Raw genomic sequence first — 19,849 nt, forward strand, 5'->3', positions numbered from 1 at the left:
CCTTGGTGGTTTATGCAAGCCACAGCCTTGGCATTGTCAGACCATAGAAGAATAAGAAATTGCTCTCAGTTCCAAGATGTTGATTGGAATTTGAGCTTCCTTCAAAGTTCAAGTCCTCTGTGCTGTGGCTGTCCCTAGCACTCCTCTCAAGCCCAACAGTTTGGCATCCATGGTGAGAACAATTAGGTTCAGCAGAGGGAGTGGCTCTTTTCTAGCAATGGATTTGACATCCACCAATATCAGAGACTTTAATACTCTGGATGACAGGCACATAAAATGATCGAGGAACAGGGCTGACTTTTCAGGCCAAAAGAATGTTGTGTTGCAGGGGTCTGGAATGCCACTCAGCATATGGTACTACCTCTAAACAATGATGCATAGGAAGCTCTCGCCAAAGAACTTGCAGTGGACCGAAGAGCCCCAGCTTGCACCCATAAGGTGTTGAGTTTAGAAGTTCCATATCATAATCTTTGTAAAGTTTTAGGGAGCCATGGGCTAGATCAAAGAGGATAGGAATGACCTAAAAGTGGCTGTCCTCAAACTGAATAGCAAAGTTAAGTGTGTTAAAAAAGCGAAGGATGTTTAAATACACATTCTTGATATCAATCAATCACACAAATTGCACTGGCTGAAGGGCCCCTATGACTGATCTCAAAGATTCTATCCTAAACTTTGTGACCTTCAGAAAATGATTTGAGGTCCAGAATGGATTCGATACAATTCCTACAATTTCACATTTTGAGCATAATCACTTGCCGTCATCCATTACTGGCCCAACCAAGATGGTTGAAGATTCTGGACCTAGAAAGACTAAATCTAATGATGGCAGCAGTGAGAGCAACAGGGGAAGAGGAGCGGTACTGCAAACGTCTCCAGGTTAGAAGGCACTCAGTGAGGTTTAAGTGTGCCATTTAACAGTTAAATATCAGAGCCTGGAAGCAAGGCTTAACCTAAATTTGGAAATTAGTCATGGTACTATTGTAAAGGCTAGCTGGCATCCAAGAACTTTACAGGATTATGATGGACTATGTACACATTAAACACCAAGTTTCACACACTGGAGGTCTACAATTGAAAGTTTATTTGTTCAAATACACCAAAGGAGCTGCAAGCACTTTGACAAATATACAGAAAAACGTACATTAATGTTATGGCATACACTCAGGTCAGATTTTTCCAATGTATCTGTACTTTTGAAAAACAAAAAAATATACAGTGACTGATTAGCAGGTGCGTTTTTTAAAAATAACTCCAAATGTTATCCGTCATGCCAGCTTATCACTACAACTAAAATGTACAAAGTAGGTGCAAAGGGAGATAAAGGCCTTGCAAGTTACCCTTTACTGGTTGAACAGTTTAGTAGGAAACATGACTTACAAATACAGCAGGCAAACTGACTAATGGACTGATTGTAATTATGGACCGCAGTCTCAAATTGTGCTAAATGTTTAGTCAACAGTATGGCACATTTTGGTCCGTGATGGGTTCTTAGCCTATTTTGAAATATAAACTGGCAAAATGCAAATAATATTTCTTCGATGGGCAGATCAGTGTAATGTAAAAGCAGGATCCAAATTTTTTTTAATTAAAACATTTTGGTTTTCTTTTGTTGGTTTCCATGTCTATATACAGACACATTTATCTGGTTTAAATGCCAAATATATTTGCACAGATGAAGGCAATGTGTTTACAATTGCTTATAGGAAATAGTCAGGAGTGCGTCGAGTAACATGTGGCTCTCCACGTCGAGGAGCTGGGTCAAACTGAAGGCTGTAGGAAAATAAAGAGAACTCAATGAAAATAATCCCTGCTATGGCATTATAAGTAATTGAATGCTACAATTCAAATTTCCACATACATTAAAAACTTGGTTTGAGAGTAACTTGATTTGAGAGCGTTTTTCAAAGGCGAGACAATTTTTTTTTATTTATTTTTTTTAAAACAAACTTTGATTTGACATCATGTCACATGGGCACATCCAAGTATGCAGGCATCCGGGGTAAAGCTGTCCACATAAACCATCCTCCTCACCGCCACTGGACGTCGTCCCTTCCATGCTGCGCTCCAAGCCTCACTTTTTAGATCGCTCTACTGCAGGGTAGTCTTCTCTGTCACGATTGCAGACCCACAGCGGTGAGAGCCAGAGGTGAGCAGGACGGTCTACGTGGACAGCTTTACCCCGGATACCTGCCTACTCAGATGTGCCTCTTAATCATCAACCATGCGAGTTGCTAAATGTTGTACCTTCATTAACCACTTAAGCCCTGGACCTTTAGGCAGCTAAATGCCCAGGCCAGGTTTTGCGATTCGGTACTTCGTCGCTTTAACAGACAATTGCGCGGTCGTGCGACGTGGCTCCCAAACAAAATTGGCGTCTTTTTCCCCCCACAAATAGAGCTTTTTGGCATTTCATCACCTCTGCGGTTTTTATTTTTTGCGCTATAAACAAAAATAGAGCGACAATTTTGAAAAAAATGCAATATTTTTTACTTTTTGCTATAATAAATATCCCCCAAAAACATAAAAAAAAAGTTCTCCTCAGTTTAGGCCGATACGTATTCTACCTATTTTTGGTATAAAAAAAAAAAAAAAAAAAAATCGCAATAAGTGTTTATCGATTGGTTTGCGCAAAATTTATAGCGTTTACAAAATAGGGGATAGTTTTATTGCATTTTTATAATTTTTTTTTTACTACTATTGGCGGTGATCAGCGATTTTTTTCGTGACTGCGACATTATGGCGGACACTTCGGACAATTTTGCCCCTTTTTTGGGACCATTGTCATTTTCACAGCAAAAAATGCATTTAAATTGCATTGTTTATTGTGAAAATGACAGTTGCAGCTGGAGCTGAAGAACGGGGAGAGCTGTGTGTAAACACAGCTTCCCCGTTCTTCACTGTGGCGCCGTCATTGATCGTGTGTCTCTTTTATAGAGAAACACAATCAATGACGTCACACCTACAGCCACACCCCCCTACAGTTAGAAACACAAATGAGGTCACAATTAAGCCCTTCAGCGCCCCCTTGTGGTTAACTCCCAAACTGCAATTGTCATTTTGACAGTAAACAATGCATTTTTTGCTGGGAAAATTACAATGGTCCCAAAAATGTGTCAAAATTGTCCGCCATAATGTTGCAGTCACGAAAAAAAAAAAAAAAAAAAGCTGATCGCCGCCATTAGTACTAAAAAAAATAAAAATGCAATAAAACTATCCCCTATTTTGTAAACGCTATAAATTTTGCGCAAACCAATCGATAAAGGCTTATTGCGATTTTTTTAACAAAATTAGGTAGAAGAATACGTATCGGCCTAAACTGAGGTAAACAATATTTTTTAAATATATTTTTGGGGGATATTTATTATAGCAAAAAGTAAAAAAATTGATTTTTTTTTTCAAAATTGTCGCTCTAATTTTGTTTATAGCGCAAAAAATAAAAACCGCAGAGGTGATCAAATACCACCAAAAGAAAGCTCTATTTGTGGGGGGGGGGGGGGGGATGCCAATTTTGTTTGGGAGCCACGTCGCAATTGTCAGTTAAAGCAACGCAGGGCCGAATCGCGAAAACTGGCCAGGTCCTTTAGCTGCCTAAATGTAGCTATACTGCTGCACTTAGAGGTGCCTCTCTTCTCCTTTATACTCTGTCGCTCCGGCTGGATTTTGCTTCTAATCCCCTTGTACAGGCTGCCATTTGTGGATGGACATTTTATGGCTACACAACCTATCACATTGCTATAATCTTTTTATATGGACTATAAAATTGAAGGACTGAAGCTATTACTGTAACTATAAAGGGACATTCAGTAAAAAAAGCAAGTCTACTCTAAATGCATAGGGGTCAGGTTCACCAAGCAGCACAAGTTATTTCAACAGGGTTCTAAAGAAACTTTTTTAAAGCTTTGAAAACATTGTTGAGGGGGGTCAAAACTTTGTTTTATTGCCGCCTCGTTAGATTGATCATAGTCACCAGGACTGAAAGTGATGGGAACTCCAAAAATATTCCAGTGGGGACACTTGTTACAGTAACAAGATTTCATCTTACAGCCCCTGTTCAGTTTTGTTTACAGAACAGGCAGTAGACCGAAATCTCCCAAATGTAAAACAAAAACCTAACGAGTTTTTAAAATTAAGTTCACCATTGTTCAACAATCCCCCCCCCCCCCTAAATTCCAGCATTAATGTATTTTTTTTTATTATTCTACCCAGACTTACCTCACTCTTCATGGATGTTTAAAAACCCTGCTCCTTAACATACTTAGGTCATGAAACAGGAAAAAGTTTGTTAAGCAGCTGAGGGTAGATTGCAGGGTGTGTGCTAATAAGACCAGCTGGTCAACTCCTTCCTATGTCAGGACCTAAAGTATGTTCAGGAAGTAAGGCAGAAGTAATAGAGCAGGGTTTTTAAACATCAATGAAGAGGGAGGTAAGTGTGGGTAGAATAAATGGAAAGCCGATTCTCGCAAAATAAGTACATCAATGCTATATTGATACATATTTAGAGGGAAAAATTAATAAAAAATAAAATTAAAAAAATCAAAAAGGTGAACAAAAGTGAACTTGGCCTTTAACCATTCACTTTTCTATCCAAATTTCTAAAGAAATGGCTTCAAATCTACTAGAACAGGGGTGGCAAACACAAGGCTCGAGGGCCGAATACGGCCCTTGTAATGTGGCCCGCACAGCAGCCTCCTCATTTTGGCAGGTTGGGATCCCAGTCCCTCAGTCCCGCGAGCGGCGCGGCAAATTAGTACATGCGCGGCCAGTCATTCTGAGCGCAGGCATAAACATCTTCCCCTTACTGTGCCGCTCTGTCTCTGCCCACGCCCCCACACCACGTCTTCACCTGTCTCGGCTTAGGCTGCCACTCTGGCCTCCGCCCTGTCTCCGCCTCCACCGCCGCTCTGTCTCCACCCATGTCGGCTTACAATACTTATCCTAAATGTCCACCCTCTGCCCCCACTTATCCCAAATGTCCTCCCTCTTATTCCCAATGCCCCTCCTTTACTCTCACTTATCCCAAATGTCCCTCCCCCCCCCCACTTATCCCCACTGTCCCACCACTTATCCCCAAAGGAAGGGAGGTTAGGGGGGGCACATATTACTTGCCTTGCCCCGGGTGCTGACAACCCACGCTACGTCACTGTCTCCGCCTCCTCCCTTGCCCTGTCTCCGCCTCCACCACCGCCCCATCTGCCATCTTCAGTAAGGGTATTAGGAAGTGAAGCCTTGCAGCTTCACTTCCTGCTTCCCTACTGCGCATGCGCAATCTGAATGGTCTCTGCTGTCTTCGGGAACCTTTGCGTCTCCCAGAAGACAGCAGGGGGGATGGAGGAGGCGTCGGACACGTCGTAGATATCCGCGGATATCTATGCCCGGAAGTGGGAGCGAATGCCTATATTAGACAGGTATCTGCTCCCCCCCAAAAGGTGCCAATTGTGACAAAAAGCGGAAGTTTCATTTTTGGGTGGAACTCCGCTTTAAGATGGTTTCTACTTTTCTAATCAAAATGTAAGGTACTTACAAGGAGTATTTAAGGGTATCATCCAGTTCCATAATAGCTGCCTGATTTCCACAACGATAACAGTAATTGGGTGCACTGAAAATGGTAACCACATTTCTGTCATGGCACCAGTTGTAACCCTGGATAAAAGAGAAAAAAATTAAATGCACATGTAATATCAGCAGTGAGTTTTTTTTACACACACAACCCTCTAAGAAAGAACGTCTATACATTGTCAAACGCTTCCTTTAAACTATGTATTAAAAGGCTGAGAAATACTGAGGGCGGATGTGGTGGCCCTGGTGGAGACCCATGCCGAGGGTTCAGTCCAAAGAACGCTTAGACGCCCTTGGGTGGGCTGGGGATTCCACTCGGTACACACATCCCAATCTAGAGGGGTCTCTCTATTGATTGCCAAATCGGCCCACTTTGAGCTCCAGGATTCAGTACTTGACCCGGTGGGGAGGTATGTCTTCTTGAAAGCTAAACTGTATGGGGAAATGTTTTTAATATTGGCACTCTATATTCCGCCCCCGTTTCAATCCACTGTCCTAATTGCTGGTTTTGACTTTATGGCCCTTCACCCTGATACGCCGGCAGTCTGGCTGGGTGACTAACAATGTGCTGGATCCCTCCCTGGATAGGATGGCCAGGCCCTCGGCCATACAGACAGCGTCGCATCCCACGACATTCGCGAGACTCCTCGCTGATTTCAACCTCGTAGATACGCGGCGTTACGGTCACCCCACGGACAGGGCCTACTCCTGCTTCTCAGCCTCACATCACTCAATGTCCCGTATAGACCTAATACTAATATCTAAATCCCTTCTCCCTAGACTGAGGGATGCCGGCTTTTCCCCTAGGTCCCTATCTGACCATTGCCCCTGCTGGACGGAATTATCACTGCCCCGGGCCCGTCCACCACCCTCATGGCGGTTAAACCCATTCTGGCTGACCCTGCTTCCGGTGGATGCAGACTTGGCGACGGAGTGGGAACGGTACTTTGACGGTAACTCTGACTCTGCGTCACCGCAGGCGGTCTGGGAAGCCTTCAAACTGCACGCCCGTATGACGCTCTCGTCCCATATAAATACCCTCAAAAGGGAGTCTGCAGAGGCTCTGGATAGGGCCACAGCCCTTGTCACAGCAAAGGAGAGGGAATTCGCTGACAACCCGACCGCTGACTTAGCTGCAGACCTCAAACACTGCTCCAGGACGGCTGACCAACTGCACTATGAGAAGTCGAAGCGCAAACTTTTCTTCCTTAGACAACGAACGTTCGAGCACGGTGAGAGGGCCGGGAAACTACTCGCCTATCTGGTACACTGAGGAGAGACCCCCAGTGGTGATTTCCCTGCGCTCTCAGGGGGGTGACCTTGTGACTGATCCGGGCCGGGTGACCTCCATGTTCAGCGACTTTTTTTCCTCACTGTATGAAACTGTGGCCCCTGCCGATGACTCTTTGGCGAAAAGTTTTCTAGCTGACCTACCGATCCCACGACTAACCGAGGAACAGGTTCAGGCATTGGAGAAGCCACTGACTGCGGAAGAGATCTCCGCAGCGGTGGCTGGTCTCCCTAAATCTAAGGCGCCAGGATCCGATGGCCTGCCATCGGAGTTCTACTCTACCTACGCAGATACGCTGGTCCCTAGACTTCTCGCCCTTTACAACTCCATCTTTGATAATTCTGAACTCCCGCCCTCAATGAGGGAAGCCAACATAGTACTGATCCCCAAGCCCGGGAAGGACCCTCACCTACCAAAATCGTACCGCCCTATTTCCCTGCTGCAGGTGGACATCAAAATTCTAGCTAAGGTACTCGCCATTCGCCTCAACGCAGTGGTCCTGTCCCAAGTGCACGCTGACCAAGCGGGCTTCATGCCCGGCCGAAACACCTCCTTCAACCTCAGAAGGCTATTTATCAACCTCCAGGCTAGGCATGAGAACCCGGGGTCTAGAATAATTGTTGCCTTGGATACAGCCAAGGCATTTGACTCGGTGGAGTGGCGATACCTCTGGACTTGCCTTACAAAATTTGGATTAGGGCCCAAATTCATTAAGTGGGTGCAGCTCCTCTACCAAGCCCCGGTGGCCAATTTCCCCTACACAGAGGCACTAGGCAGGGTTGCCCCCTGTTGCCGCTGCTGTATGCGTTGGCGGCGAAGCCACTCGTGATAGCCATTCACACACACCCTGGTATAAAGGGACTACAGAGGGGGGGAGTGGAGGAGAAGATAAGCACATACGCCGACTATACCCTCTTGTACCTGGACGATTCTTGCGACTCCCTTCCATTGGCCCTGATAGAGCGATTCGGCACTTTCTCGGGTCTCCGAATCAATTGGGATAAGTCCCAGATACTCCCACTCGATAGCTACCCACCCTCCCGGGACAGGGCCCTCCTCCCGCTGCAGAGAGTCGCTGAGATCAAATATTTGGGCATACGGACCACCAGAGACCCGGCAGATTATGTGCCACTGAATGTCACGCCAGTGTACGATATGCTGAAACAGAGGACCCAGGCTTGGGGCCGCCTCCCACTGGGAGTTACAGGCCGCATAAGTTTAGTTAAAATGATTCTGCTACCTAAAATCTTGTACATGGTGTGGCATTCCCCGGTGTACCTTGTGCTCAGATGCTTCAAGTCATTAGAGGCTCTCCTTAAACCATTTATATGGGGCGCCGCAAGGCACAAACTCCCCTGGCATAGACTCAAGAACCCGACTGACCTAGCCGGACTGGCACTCCCCGACCTTAACGCATACTATCTGGCTGCACAACTGTCACAAATATTCCATATAGACAAGGTGGACAGGATTAGGTTCCTCCGCCTCCTGTGTCCAGCATGGGCCCAGTCGACGGAGGATCCCTTGGTGGTGATAGCGGGTGGGGCGGGACCTTCCGGGGACCGCCGTACTTTGCTGTACCACTATAGGAGGGTGTGGAGTGTGGCCTCAAACAGACTTCACATTACGTCCCCACATGGCTACACCTCCCTGTGGCACAATGAAGCCCTGCCCGAACTGGATCTCATCCAGGACACGGGAGCTTGGAGCTCCAGGGGGATATACTACACCTCCCATGTCACCAGGGGGGGGGGGAAACAAATCTTTCCGTGCACTGCAAGCCAAATTTTATTTACCGGACCATATGTTTCTTCAGTATGCACAGTTGTGGCACGCATTCCGTGCCCAGTTCCCTCAAGACGACTTACAGCTGGCTGATAACCCCCTGATGGCAGCAATTAAATACCCAGACCCCAAAAAGTTGATCTCTCAATTCCACACTATGCTTACACTCCCGGGCGCGACCATATCGGCCTATGCCTTGAAACCCAGGTGGGAGGAGGTGGTGGGTCCCTTGGAAGATGAGTGGAGCGATGCTCTAGATGCATGTAAACTTGTATCCCCCAAATTGTCGGACCGCCTCACACAAACCTTTATAGTAAATAGGGCCTACCTCACGCCACTCAGGATATCTAGATACAGGAGGGACTATCCAGCAACCTGCCCGATGTGTGGCCGGACTCAGGGCACTTTTTTCCCCACTTGCTGTGGCAGTGCATTAAAATTCAAGCATTTTGGGAACAAGTCGTGAAATTCTTACATGACAAAATGGGATCCCCAATAACTCTGCAGCCAAAGCCATGCCTGCTTGGCATCTTTCCGGATGCGGAAATGAACAAATTTCGTACAATATTTTTGCATGAGACACTTTTTGTGGCCCGGAAGGTTATTGCTCGAGTCTGGATGAGACCGGACCCTCCAGTGTTTTCCCAATGGCTGGCGGAAGTTAATAATGTTTTGCCATATAAAAAACTGGTCTATCTGCATAGGGGGTGCCCGTCTAAATATGAAAAGATATGGGATAGGTGGCTCAAAGCACTTGCAACTAGGGGAGGCTGCTTCAGCCACACCCATGCACTAGTACGGGAGCCCCGGGGAGGGGGGCGCTTGGATTGACGGGTAGCTGACCCATAATAGTATGCTATTGCTTCCTGTCTCTTGATTGTGAACGTTGCTGTTGCCTGCTCTTTTATTTTTTTCCTTTTCCCTTTTCTTTTATTCCACAAGGAATTGACACAGTAAAATTATTCTGTATGATACCGCTTGATATTGACTACAATCATATAATGTATGTATACCCTGTTCACTTTTTTATTCTTGTTTTTGCTCAATAAAAGCTTTCTGAAGTAAAAAAAAAAAAAAAGGCTGAGAAATGCACTCAGCCTTCTATCTTGACCTGCCACAGTACAGCTTGGTGGGAAAAACAAAAACAAAAACAAAAAAAAAAAAAAAAACAGGGAACTGCTCCATTCTGTCAGAGGCAGGACAGGCTGGAGGTGCTCACTGTGGACTGCAATAGAAGTTCTCTTGGCAAATAATTTTTATGTCTCCAAACCGACTTGTTCCAAGTCACTACTCTTGTTATACAATGGTATATCATTCAAATGTACCCAGACCAGAACATAAAACACACAGAAACAGAAGATATGGCAACTTATATTTTGTTCCAAATAAACCACTGTAATACCAGCCTTACCTCCATGACTAGCTGATGAGCTCGTGACACCAAAGTGAGGCCATTGGCATGATTAAAAGTTTCAGAGATATCTTGTCCAAAAGTGTAGCCTGCACCTCTTGGAGAAATACCCCAGCCACCACGATCATCGGGATCGGACCACAAAAGGTCACACATAGGGCCCTGGAACACATGGAGAGATGTTTTGATACCACACTTATAATTAGGACAGGGAATGCATGCAGTTTGGAACAAATAATGGGCTAGATTATATTTCTGAACAATCTAAAAAGAAAAATGGTGAAAGTAGCAAGTTTTTTTTGCCCAAAATACTGTTGCTACACTTTCATTGACCATTTTTATAAAACCCTTTTTAGTTTTAACTACTTACAGAAAAAGTAAGGTTAAATAGAAAAAAATAAGTTTACAACAAAGGTTTCAGGGGTTAACATTGAGAAAGGTAAGCAACAGAAGGGACCAGGATTAAATGGAGAGTGAAGAACAGAAAAACCCTAAACATAAGGAGCACTGTAAAGCTGAGCTATGCAGGCAAAAGTTGTTTAACTGTGAAACAAAAAAACAAACAAAAAAAATGAAGTTTACCATCATTAAGATTGTCCAGCAGGACAGTTTAGAAGTCTGTCAAACCTTGAAAACCAAGTTTGTGCCTCTCCTGTCTAGCAGAGTGGCCAAGTGAAAGACTGATCATGGATCACCAAGCTGCTGGCTTGAGCCTTCTCAGGTAGACATAAGAAGCCGTTCATAAAATGATAGATACAGCTGCTACCTTTAGATGATTAGACATTAGGAGGAGCAAAGGGATCATTTAGTGGGTAAACAATTACATAGAGTAGCAAGCAACTGGAAAACTGCAGAAACGGAAGGAATTCTTTCGACAAACATCTTAAAAGTGGTTGTACACCCTGTACAACCACCGTTACCTACAGGTAAGCCTAGACAAGCCTGGACAATAGACCAGTGGAAATCTGTGCTTTGGTCTGATGAGTCCAAACTTGAGATCTTTGGTTCCAACCCCCGTGTCTTTGTGCGATGCAGAAAAGGTGAACAGATGGACTCTACATGCCTGGTTCCCACCGTGAAGCATGGAGGAGGTGTGATGGTGTGGGGGTGCTTTGCTGGTGACACTGTTGGGGATTTATTCAAAATTGAAAGCATACTGAACCAGCATGGCTACCACAGCATCTTGCAGCGGCATGCTATTCCATCATTTATTTTTCAACAGGACAATGACCCCAAACACACCTCCAGGCTGTGTAAGGGCTAATTGACCAAGAAGGAGAGTGATGGGGTGCTGCGCCAGGTGACTACCTCTTGAAGCTCATCAAGAGAATGCCAAGAGTGAGCCAAGTAGTAAACAAAGCAAAAAGGTGGCTACTTTGAAGAACCTAGAATATGAAATATATTTTCAGTTGTTTCACACTTTTTTGTTATGTATAATTTCCACATGTGTTAATTCATAGTTTTGATGCCTTCAGTGTGAATCTACAATTTTCATAGTCATGAAAATAAAGAAAAAACTCTTTGAATGAGAAGGTGTGTCCAAACTTTTGGTCTGTACTGTAATTGGAATATATTTCTCTCACTATAAATACATTATCCTAAATGGTCTGTTTTCCAGCATTCTAAAGTTTTGCAAGCGACTAAAATATACTTGTGCTGTCACCAAAATACCTCATGTGGAACTTCCTGTAAGCGATCCAAAGCACGGATGTGATCCAATGTATCAATAGATGGAGAGAGCCCTCCATGAAGACAGAAGATCTGAAATGAAATCCATTGTAAGATTATTTTAAAATAGGACACATTTGCATTTTAAATGGAAATTGAAGTGCTGGTTTGAATTAAAAAGGGAAAAAAAAGGGGGTGCATAAAATGCCTATAGTTTACACAGCAATATTAGTCACTAGGGTTATGCCGGTATCAAAGGCTCAGATCCCTAATCCGATACCAGGGCAGACGGGATGATCAGTGCGGCGGTGGGGGCAGTTACAAGCACCTATCTCCCTGTATAGATTTCAATAAAGCAGCCGACAGGCTCCCCCCTCCTCTCCCTCCCCTGGCTTTCAGCTGCTTTATTGAAATAGATATACTGTCCCCCGAGTCCTCCTTACATTCTTCCTCTGTGCTCCTAAGGTCCCCCACTGTCCTAGATCTGTCAGGAAGGATAGCAGAGGAAAGTTGGTAAATCTGTTATTTACCGACTCCTTTTCTAAATGCACAGAGTCAGTGATCGCTGACTGTCCAGTCATAACCGAGCATCGTAAACGGTTTACGATACTTCAGTTTATGAATGAATGAGAAGCCTCTGTCTGTCCATTTAGCTTTAGTGTAGCCGAGGCTGCAGAGAAAGGGACTGGGGAAATCGGTCTTCAGTCCCATTCTCTGTCTCAAAGGAGCGATGTCAGGGGTCCATTTAGACCACTGGTAGGTATCTCACCAAAGGCCGCCCCCCCCCCCCCAAACAAGGCATCTCCCCGTTCTGCCTAGTGACAGGACACCGATAGTCTGTCTACTCCCTATGATCGGGATCAGTGTCGTGTCACAGTAAGCCCAGCCCCCACAAAGTTAGAATCACTCCCTAGGACACACTTAACCCCCTTCCCTGCGAGTCAAATTTATACAGTAATCAGTGCATTTTTATAGCACCGATCGCTGTATAAATGGTCCCAAAATAGCGTCAAAAGTGTCCGCCATAATGTTATCACGGAGAGAAAAAAAATATATAAAAACTGGTCGCCGTCATTACTAGTAAAAAACTTTTTTAAAAATGCCATAAAACTATCCCCTATTTTGTAAACGCTATTACCTTTGTGAAAACCAATCAATAAGCGCCTATTGCGATTTTTTTAAACTAAAAATATGTTAAATACATATCGGCCTAAACTGAGGAAAAAAAATTATATATTTTGGGGAATATTAGTATATATATATATATATATATATATATATATATATATATATATATATATATATATATATGGGTTTTTCCAAAATTGACGCTTCATTTTTGTTTATAGCGCAAAAAATAAAAACCGCAGGAGGTGACCAAATACGACCAAAAGAAAGCTCCATTTGTGGGGGGGGGGGGGAAAAGTAAAATTTTGTTTGGGTGCAACGTTGCACGACCGCGCAATTGTCAGTTAAAGCGACGCAGTGATGAATCGCAAAAAGTGGCCAGGTCATTTGGCAGCCAAATCCTCCGGGTTAATTAATGCAAAAAACACAATACATATCCTGATTTTTGGCAAAATATAAGAGGGTGTTACACCAAGTAAATATATACCAAACATATCACCCTTGTGACAGCAATAGGCATGTGGCAGGTACTCTTTATGGAGAGATCTAGGACTTACAAGACCCCAAAATCCCTCCTCCGCACAAAAGTTTATAACACCAAGATCAGTGAAACAAAATGCTTTTGATTTTTTAAAATTGAACCGTTTAGATAGCCGCTAGGATTGCTTTTACAAGACATATAACCACTTGAAGTCCAGTGAGGTACAGGTACGTAGCTTGCTGGCAAGTAGATAAAGATGAATTCCGGGTTTGGATTTTTAACACTGAATTTCTGGAACTGCAGGTATGTGTGAAGTCAGTGACAAAGTATTAACGTTAGGTTAGACAACTAGCAATTAAAGATTTATATTTCTCTACGAAATTTTAGAACTAGCCACATAACAGGTTCAAGCATTCCAGGGGGGGGGGGGGGGGGGGGACTGGGTAGGTTAGGGATTCCTGACCCCTTGCAAGCAACAAAATTGCTTTATTTTAATAAATATTAACTAAATCTGAATTGCTGCAACATAAAAATGTATTCGTATAACTTTTTTTTTAAAAAAAAAAAAAAATTTAATTTTAACGATAAACATACCTGTCCATCAACTAAAGCCGTCAATGGTAAGTAGTCAAATAGATCTGTAAAATATTTCCATACATTTGCATTTCCATACTTTCGTAGACACTCATCATAAAAACCATAAACTTGAGTGATTTGTCGAGACTCATGATTCCCTCTCAATATTGTGATGCGCTCTGGGTAACGAACCTAAGAAAGAAAAAGATATAGGTTTTCAGAATATAAAGTGAATTGTTCCAAGTTTGACCTTGAGAAAATCAATGTGAAAAAAAGCCCGCTATGAAGTCATAAATTGTAAAGTAGAAAAATTGAAAGTACACGCTACCTACTGTACATTTAAAGTGACATTAAATAATAGTCTCCAAAAACAATTCACACATATCCACTACTTAGGCCCCTTTCACACGATAGACCCCGCTCGGATCTGTCTGTCCGTTTTTTTTAGGCGGATCCTCGACCCGCCGATCCTTCAAATGAGGCACACCGCTGATCTGTCATCGAGGAAATCCGTTGTGCAACACTCACCCCACAATCAGAAAACACTTCCCTGGGACACAACCCTTTGATCTCCCCTGGTGATAAATCCTTCCCTGAAAGCAATTTATACAGGGATTAGTGCATTTTTTTTAGAACAGATTATATTGGCGTCACTGGCCTCCAGAAAAAGTGTCACTTAGTGTCAGATTTGTCCGCCACAATGGCACAGTCCGGCAAAAAATTAAACACTCCCCCTGATCGCCGCCATTCCTAGTTAAAGTAAAAATACCATAAATCTAACCCATAGTTTGTAGATGCAATAACTTTTGCGCGAACCAATCAAATGCTTATTGGATCTTTTTTTACCAAAAATATGTAGCAGAATACATATTGGCCTAAACTGAAAGAAATTCGATTTTTTTTTTTTTTTTTAATTGGGAATGTTTTAAAGCAGAAAGGATTTTTTTTATTCAAAATAACTGCTGTTTTGGTTTATAGCGCAAAAAAATAGAAACTGCAGATGTGATCAAAATACCATTAAAAAAAATAAAAAAAATGTCCATTTGCGGGAGAAAAAAGGACATCAATTTTATTTGGGTACCGCACAATTGTCAGTTAAAACAACGCAGTGCCGTATCGCAAAAAATTGGCCTGGTACCCTGAGGGAGAAAAAGTTATTTGTTAAAAAGTAGAGGCTCTGTTTGCAACACACTTGCCTTTTGTAAGTCAAGGTCTTCATTGATGTCACATAGAATGATATTTAGTGTTACAGGGCTCAGTCTGCTGCTGGGCAGAGGAGCCAACTGCCCTGGCGCCGTGGAGACACTGTAGGTACTAGGCAGAGGCCCGCGGTGCTCTGCCCCGATGCCAGCACTTCGGCTGGGAGTAGAAGCTTCTTTACATCAGCCTGTCACTCGGGAGAGAGGGCCACCTGACCCGGCTCCCTGGAGCTCCAGAGTTGTTACCGATGCTGGGCAGAGTTTGGTAGCACTTTGTCCAGATGCCAGCGCTACTGTTGGGGACCCCACATCATCCGCTCCAGCTAACTGTTGGGGGAAGGACGACTACCTCCTCTTCCAGACTGTGGATCTGTCACTGGGGGAGGGAGGACAACCACCACCTCTCTCTGGTCCTTGGCCTGTTGCTGGGGAGGGGGGACGGGGACGGCTTCCTCCCTCCATCTCAGACTACTGCTGGGGAGTGAAGACTGCTTCCTCCCCTACCTGGTCCTTTACCTACCACTGGGGAGAATAGCCAGCTGCTCGATCTACCGTACCCTCATCTGGCTTCTACATAATTTCACGTCTCCCAGGTGCACAGATCCTTGCTGGGGAGGGAAGATAATTTCCTCCGTTCAGGCTGACTGTTGGGGATTGAAGAAAGCTTCCTTCACTCCCAAACTGTTGATCTGCTGCTGGAGAGGGGAGGACGACCACCTCCTCTGCCTGGCCTGCTGCCGGAGAGGGGGAATGGCTTACTCCACTGGGGAGCGAGGATTCCCTCCCGGGATGCTGGTCTGCTGATAGGAAAGAAACTGCCACCTTCTCACCCTGGGAGCCCAGTGGGGGCAGAGGTCTTGGACCCCCTGTGCGATTGCCAGTGCTTCAGCTGGAAGTTAGAGATTTTCGGCATTGGCCTGCTTCTGGGAAGAAGAACTGCTCACCCTGGTTCCCTGAAGCTCCGGAAGTGCTGTGGGTATTGGTCAGAAATGCTCTGATGCCAACTAGTTTGCTGGGGAAAAAAAAAAAAACGGGCCGCCATTAGGGGTGTCAAATTTTAATCGGTGCATCGCGATTCGGGTGGCACCGATGCATGCGACCGTGATAATCGATGTTTAGCCCCGCCCCCCCCGGGAGAGCGCTCCGTTCAGATGTTACCTTTTCTCGTAAGCATCAGCAGGGTGTTTGTATATGGTGCGCTCATGTGACTGCCCGGCCCGCCTCTCTCCTCTCTGCTCTTACATCTCACATCTCTCCTGGCGTCAGCCCCACCCACTGACTATCAGATCAGTAGAAAGGCGGGAAGGGCTGACGCCAGGAGAGACGTGAGACGTAAGAGCAGAGAGGAGAGAGGCGGGCCGGGCAGTCAAATGAGCGCGGCATATACAAACACCCTCCTGATGAGAACGGGATGGAGGGAGATCGGGGATGGTGAGCAGGCAGATCGCCCATCTCATTACAAGGCTGCAATGACACAAGTAATGTTTACAACCTCTGATAAGATTACTATTCTACAAGCCCTATTTTTTACAACCTCTGAAGTTTACTTCTGTGGTGTGGCACCATCTATGTGATTTTAAGGAGCAGAGCGATCACTTAGCCTAGGTTCACACTGCTGCAAATTCAAAATCGCGGTAAAATGCGTGATTTTGCCGCGATTTTCAGCCGCAATTTAATGTCAATCGCGGCCCGAAATCGCAAAAAGTAGTACAGGAACTACTTTTTGAAATCGCAGATGCGGTGTCGCACTGATTAGGACAGTGCCATTGCCGACGATTTGAGATGCGATTTGACATGTCAAATCGCATCTCAAATCGTTCCAAATCGTACCCAGTGTGAACCAGGGCTTAATGTATGAAAAAAAGATCAGATTCTCTAATAAGTGCTATTGTTTTTACTCATGTGAGAAAATGTGCCAATTGTAATAAAAAAAATCACAGTAGTGTATTTAAAAATCCAAGTCCTCGCTGTACTGATATTTTTATTGAGAGTTCATTGTCATCTGTGCATTTTAAAAATCCACAATAAAATGCATAACATGCATTAAATGGTGACAATCCAGCCTAAAGTGGGGTGCACACTATAAGAAAATCAGGCAAATGTATTTTCCTCATTGTTCCCTCCAATCATCCTCTGTGCGCAGAACAGCATGTAAGTACAGAGGAGGAGGGGGTGCTGTGATCCGGGGACACGGGGGGGGTACGGGCATGTAGTGGAATCTGATGTGTCACCTGTGATAAGTCATTGTCACTGCAGGCAGGGACTGGGCTGTATGGAGGAGAAATCTAGACCGTCTCCTGTGGCACGTCCACAGTCTCTGATCGTCTCCTGTGGCACGTCCACAGTCTCTGATCGTCTCCTTTAGTATTTTGGGGGGAGAGCCATGCGCACTTGCGCTGCAATCGTGATGCATCCCGGAATCGAATCGCGGACTTGATAATCGTAATCGCATCGAATTGTGAGACTGGTGAAGATGCGCAGCCCTAGCCGCCATGCATTTTGGGACCAAAAAGGCCCTTTGCGGTCATTCCCATTCTTTGTCTATAAACTTATCAAAATAAGTTACGGAAGGAAACACCTTAGCAGTGTCGGCTGGCTTGTGGGACCCAAAAGCGACCGGCGCCTCAGTAGATGCCCCCGCCGTGTCCTCCAGTTTGAGGGTTTCCCGCACTGCAGTGATAAGTGCTCCAACAAGCGCCTTTTCCTGCGCTGACCCGGACACCTCGTCTTCCTCATTGTCTGAATGGTCCTGGTCTGCATCCTCTGACACTTCAGAACAGGGGACCTGTCTAACAACAAGGCCCGAGTCTGAATCAGCTTTCCCCAGAAGATGGTGGGGGGCATTTTTACCCCCCCCCCCTTGTACCCACACACTGCTTCCACCCTGGCAAAGGATTCCAGGACCGCCGACAAAGAGTCCACAGGTACCGCAGGTGCACCAGTTGCTATCACAGGAATGTCTGGGGAAGAAGCGCCAGCTTCTGACGCCATGCTGACCCACGCTTACCCGACAGTCGGAACCTAGCATGCTCAGGATTTGAACCCTGGGTCGCACACATGGAAGGTGGGCTTGCTGCCACTAAGCTACATTTTCTGGCCCAAATGTTTAACACCCACCAGAATCTTCGGAGGGTCTGAATGGGAAGAACACATCCACTAGGTCTGAGACAGAAGCTGCTCTCAGAAGAAAGTCGTCCAAGTAGCCAACGAGGCAATGCCTCGCTGTCCCAACAAAGTTAGGAAAAGTGCGAGCTCCTAGCTGGAAACCCATGGTCCTGACGCCAGATCAACCGAGAGCCCTCTCTCACCATGAAGCACAGAAAGAACACTGACATGCGCAAAACGGGACATGCATGTATGCGTCCCTGATGTCCGAGGACGTCCCCCGGATAGAGCGTAGCTATCAAACAAAGGAAACTGCGGAACTACCCGACGTTCACAAGGATATTCAGGGCCTGAGGCCCATAGAAAACCCCAAACCTCTCGTCCTGCAGAAAAGGTAAAATTATCCCGCAGCTTAGCAAGTCCCACACCGCCCAAGGCAGACCGACTGGCCGAGAGAGGAAGACACGAGGAAAGAACTTTGTTCTCTGAAGGGACCACCTCACGGACCCAATGGTCTGAGAGCAGGGAGGTTTCACCGAATTTTGAACCTGCAAGCCGCCCCCCCCCACCTAGAGACAGGGAGGGAAGGCTACATACAGTGGCAGGATTTACACACCCAGGGACGGATTAGACCCCCAGCTGGGCCTTTGACTGCCTGGGAGGGTTGCCCATAATACACACGTAGTGTGTATGCACACATGCCCTTGGAGGAAACCCACGCAGACACAGGGAGCAACAATGCAAGCTCCAGGCAGATTGGTGTCAGTGTCCGTCACACTTGCTGCCAAGTAATGGAGTTAACCACTACACCACGTGTGCATAAACCCATTCTGAAACAGAAGCCCTTGATAACAAGGGCGCTGCATTCAACGAAACATCACAGACCTATATGAGGCCCTAGAGTCCGCTAGCCTAATAACTTCGGGGGAGAGTCGGAGCTCCTCCACTGTCTGGTGCAAAATTCTCACTCCATGAGTGACTGAGACCCCAGAGTAGCGGCCACAATAGGCTGCAAGTCAGACCCCAGCATGGTAAACATGGAAAGGGTCAATGCTTTGGATCTGCCATCAGTCAAATCCATACAAGCGGGGCCTCCCGCAATAGGGAGAATGGTCACCTATATATTACACCCGGAGTGTCCACCACTTGAAAGGGCTCTCCTCAAAAGGGCACTGAACTGCTCAGCGGTGAGGGACTACAAAAGCCCTCAGCGGCTTTCCTCATTCCGCATCTAAGAAATTATCAAAGAAAGGCATAGAAGGAAAAAACCTACACAGAACGGTCTGAATTGTGAACCAAAAAAAGACCGAGCCCTTCGGCGGAAACCCAGCTGCACTATCCAGCCGAAGAGAGTCCCGTACAGCAGTGAGAAGCGCACCCATAATGCCTTATCCTGCACCGACCCAGGTATCTGGTCCATGGTCCACTCTTAACCCCCACCCGCCCCCATCCTGGCACAAAAGTGTCCAGGACAAACCATAAAGCCTCTGTGGGAATCCCAGGTGCCAACACCTGCTGCCATCACCAGCATGTTGGGGGAAGGACCCAGATACTGAATCCATAGCCAGATACTGACACCATTATAAGGAAAAACTCCCAGGGCCCAGTTCAGACCTGAACAAAAAACCCACCACTCCTGCTGCGCTGAC

General features: G+C 45.6%; 1 protein-coding gene across 1 annotated transcript in view; it reads right to left on the reverse strand.

Annotated features, from left to right (window-relative positions):
- Positions 1–1,058: 1,058 nt before the first annotated feature.
- Positions 1,059–19,849, reverse strand: part of PPP2CB (protein phosphatase 2 catalytic subunit beta) — a 42,643-nt gene continuing 23,852 nt past the window's right edge. Inside the window, exons 3-7 of the mRNA XM_040325343.1 lie at positions 13,915–14,088; positions 11,715–11,804; positions 10,044–10,205; positions 5,522–5,640; positions 1,059–1,770 (exon numbers count right to left, since the gene is read on the reverse strand). Of these exons, the coding sequence (XP_040181277.1) occupies positions 1,698–1,770; positions 5,522–5,640; positions 10,044–10,205; positions 11,715–11,804; positions 13,915–14,088 (618 nt within the window). The 3' untranslated portion in view covers positions 1,059–1,697. The remainder of the gene's footprint in view (positions 1,771–5,521; positions 5,641–10,043; positions 10,206–11,714; positions 11,805–13,914; positions 14,089–19,849) is intronic.

The sequence above is a fragment of the Rana temporaria genome, chromosome 1 (genome assembly GCF_905171775.1).
Source record: "Rana temporaria chromosome 1, aRanTem1.1, whole genome shotgun sequence".
In the NCBI taxonomy this organism is placed as follows: Eukaryota; Metazoa; Chordata; class Amphibia; order Anura; family Ranidae; genus Rana; species Rana temporaria.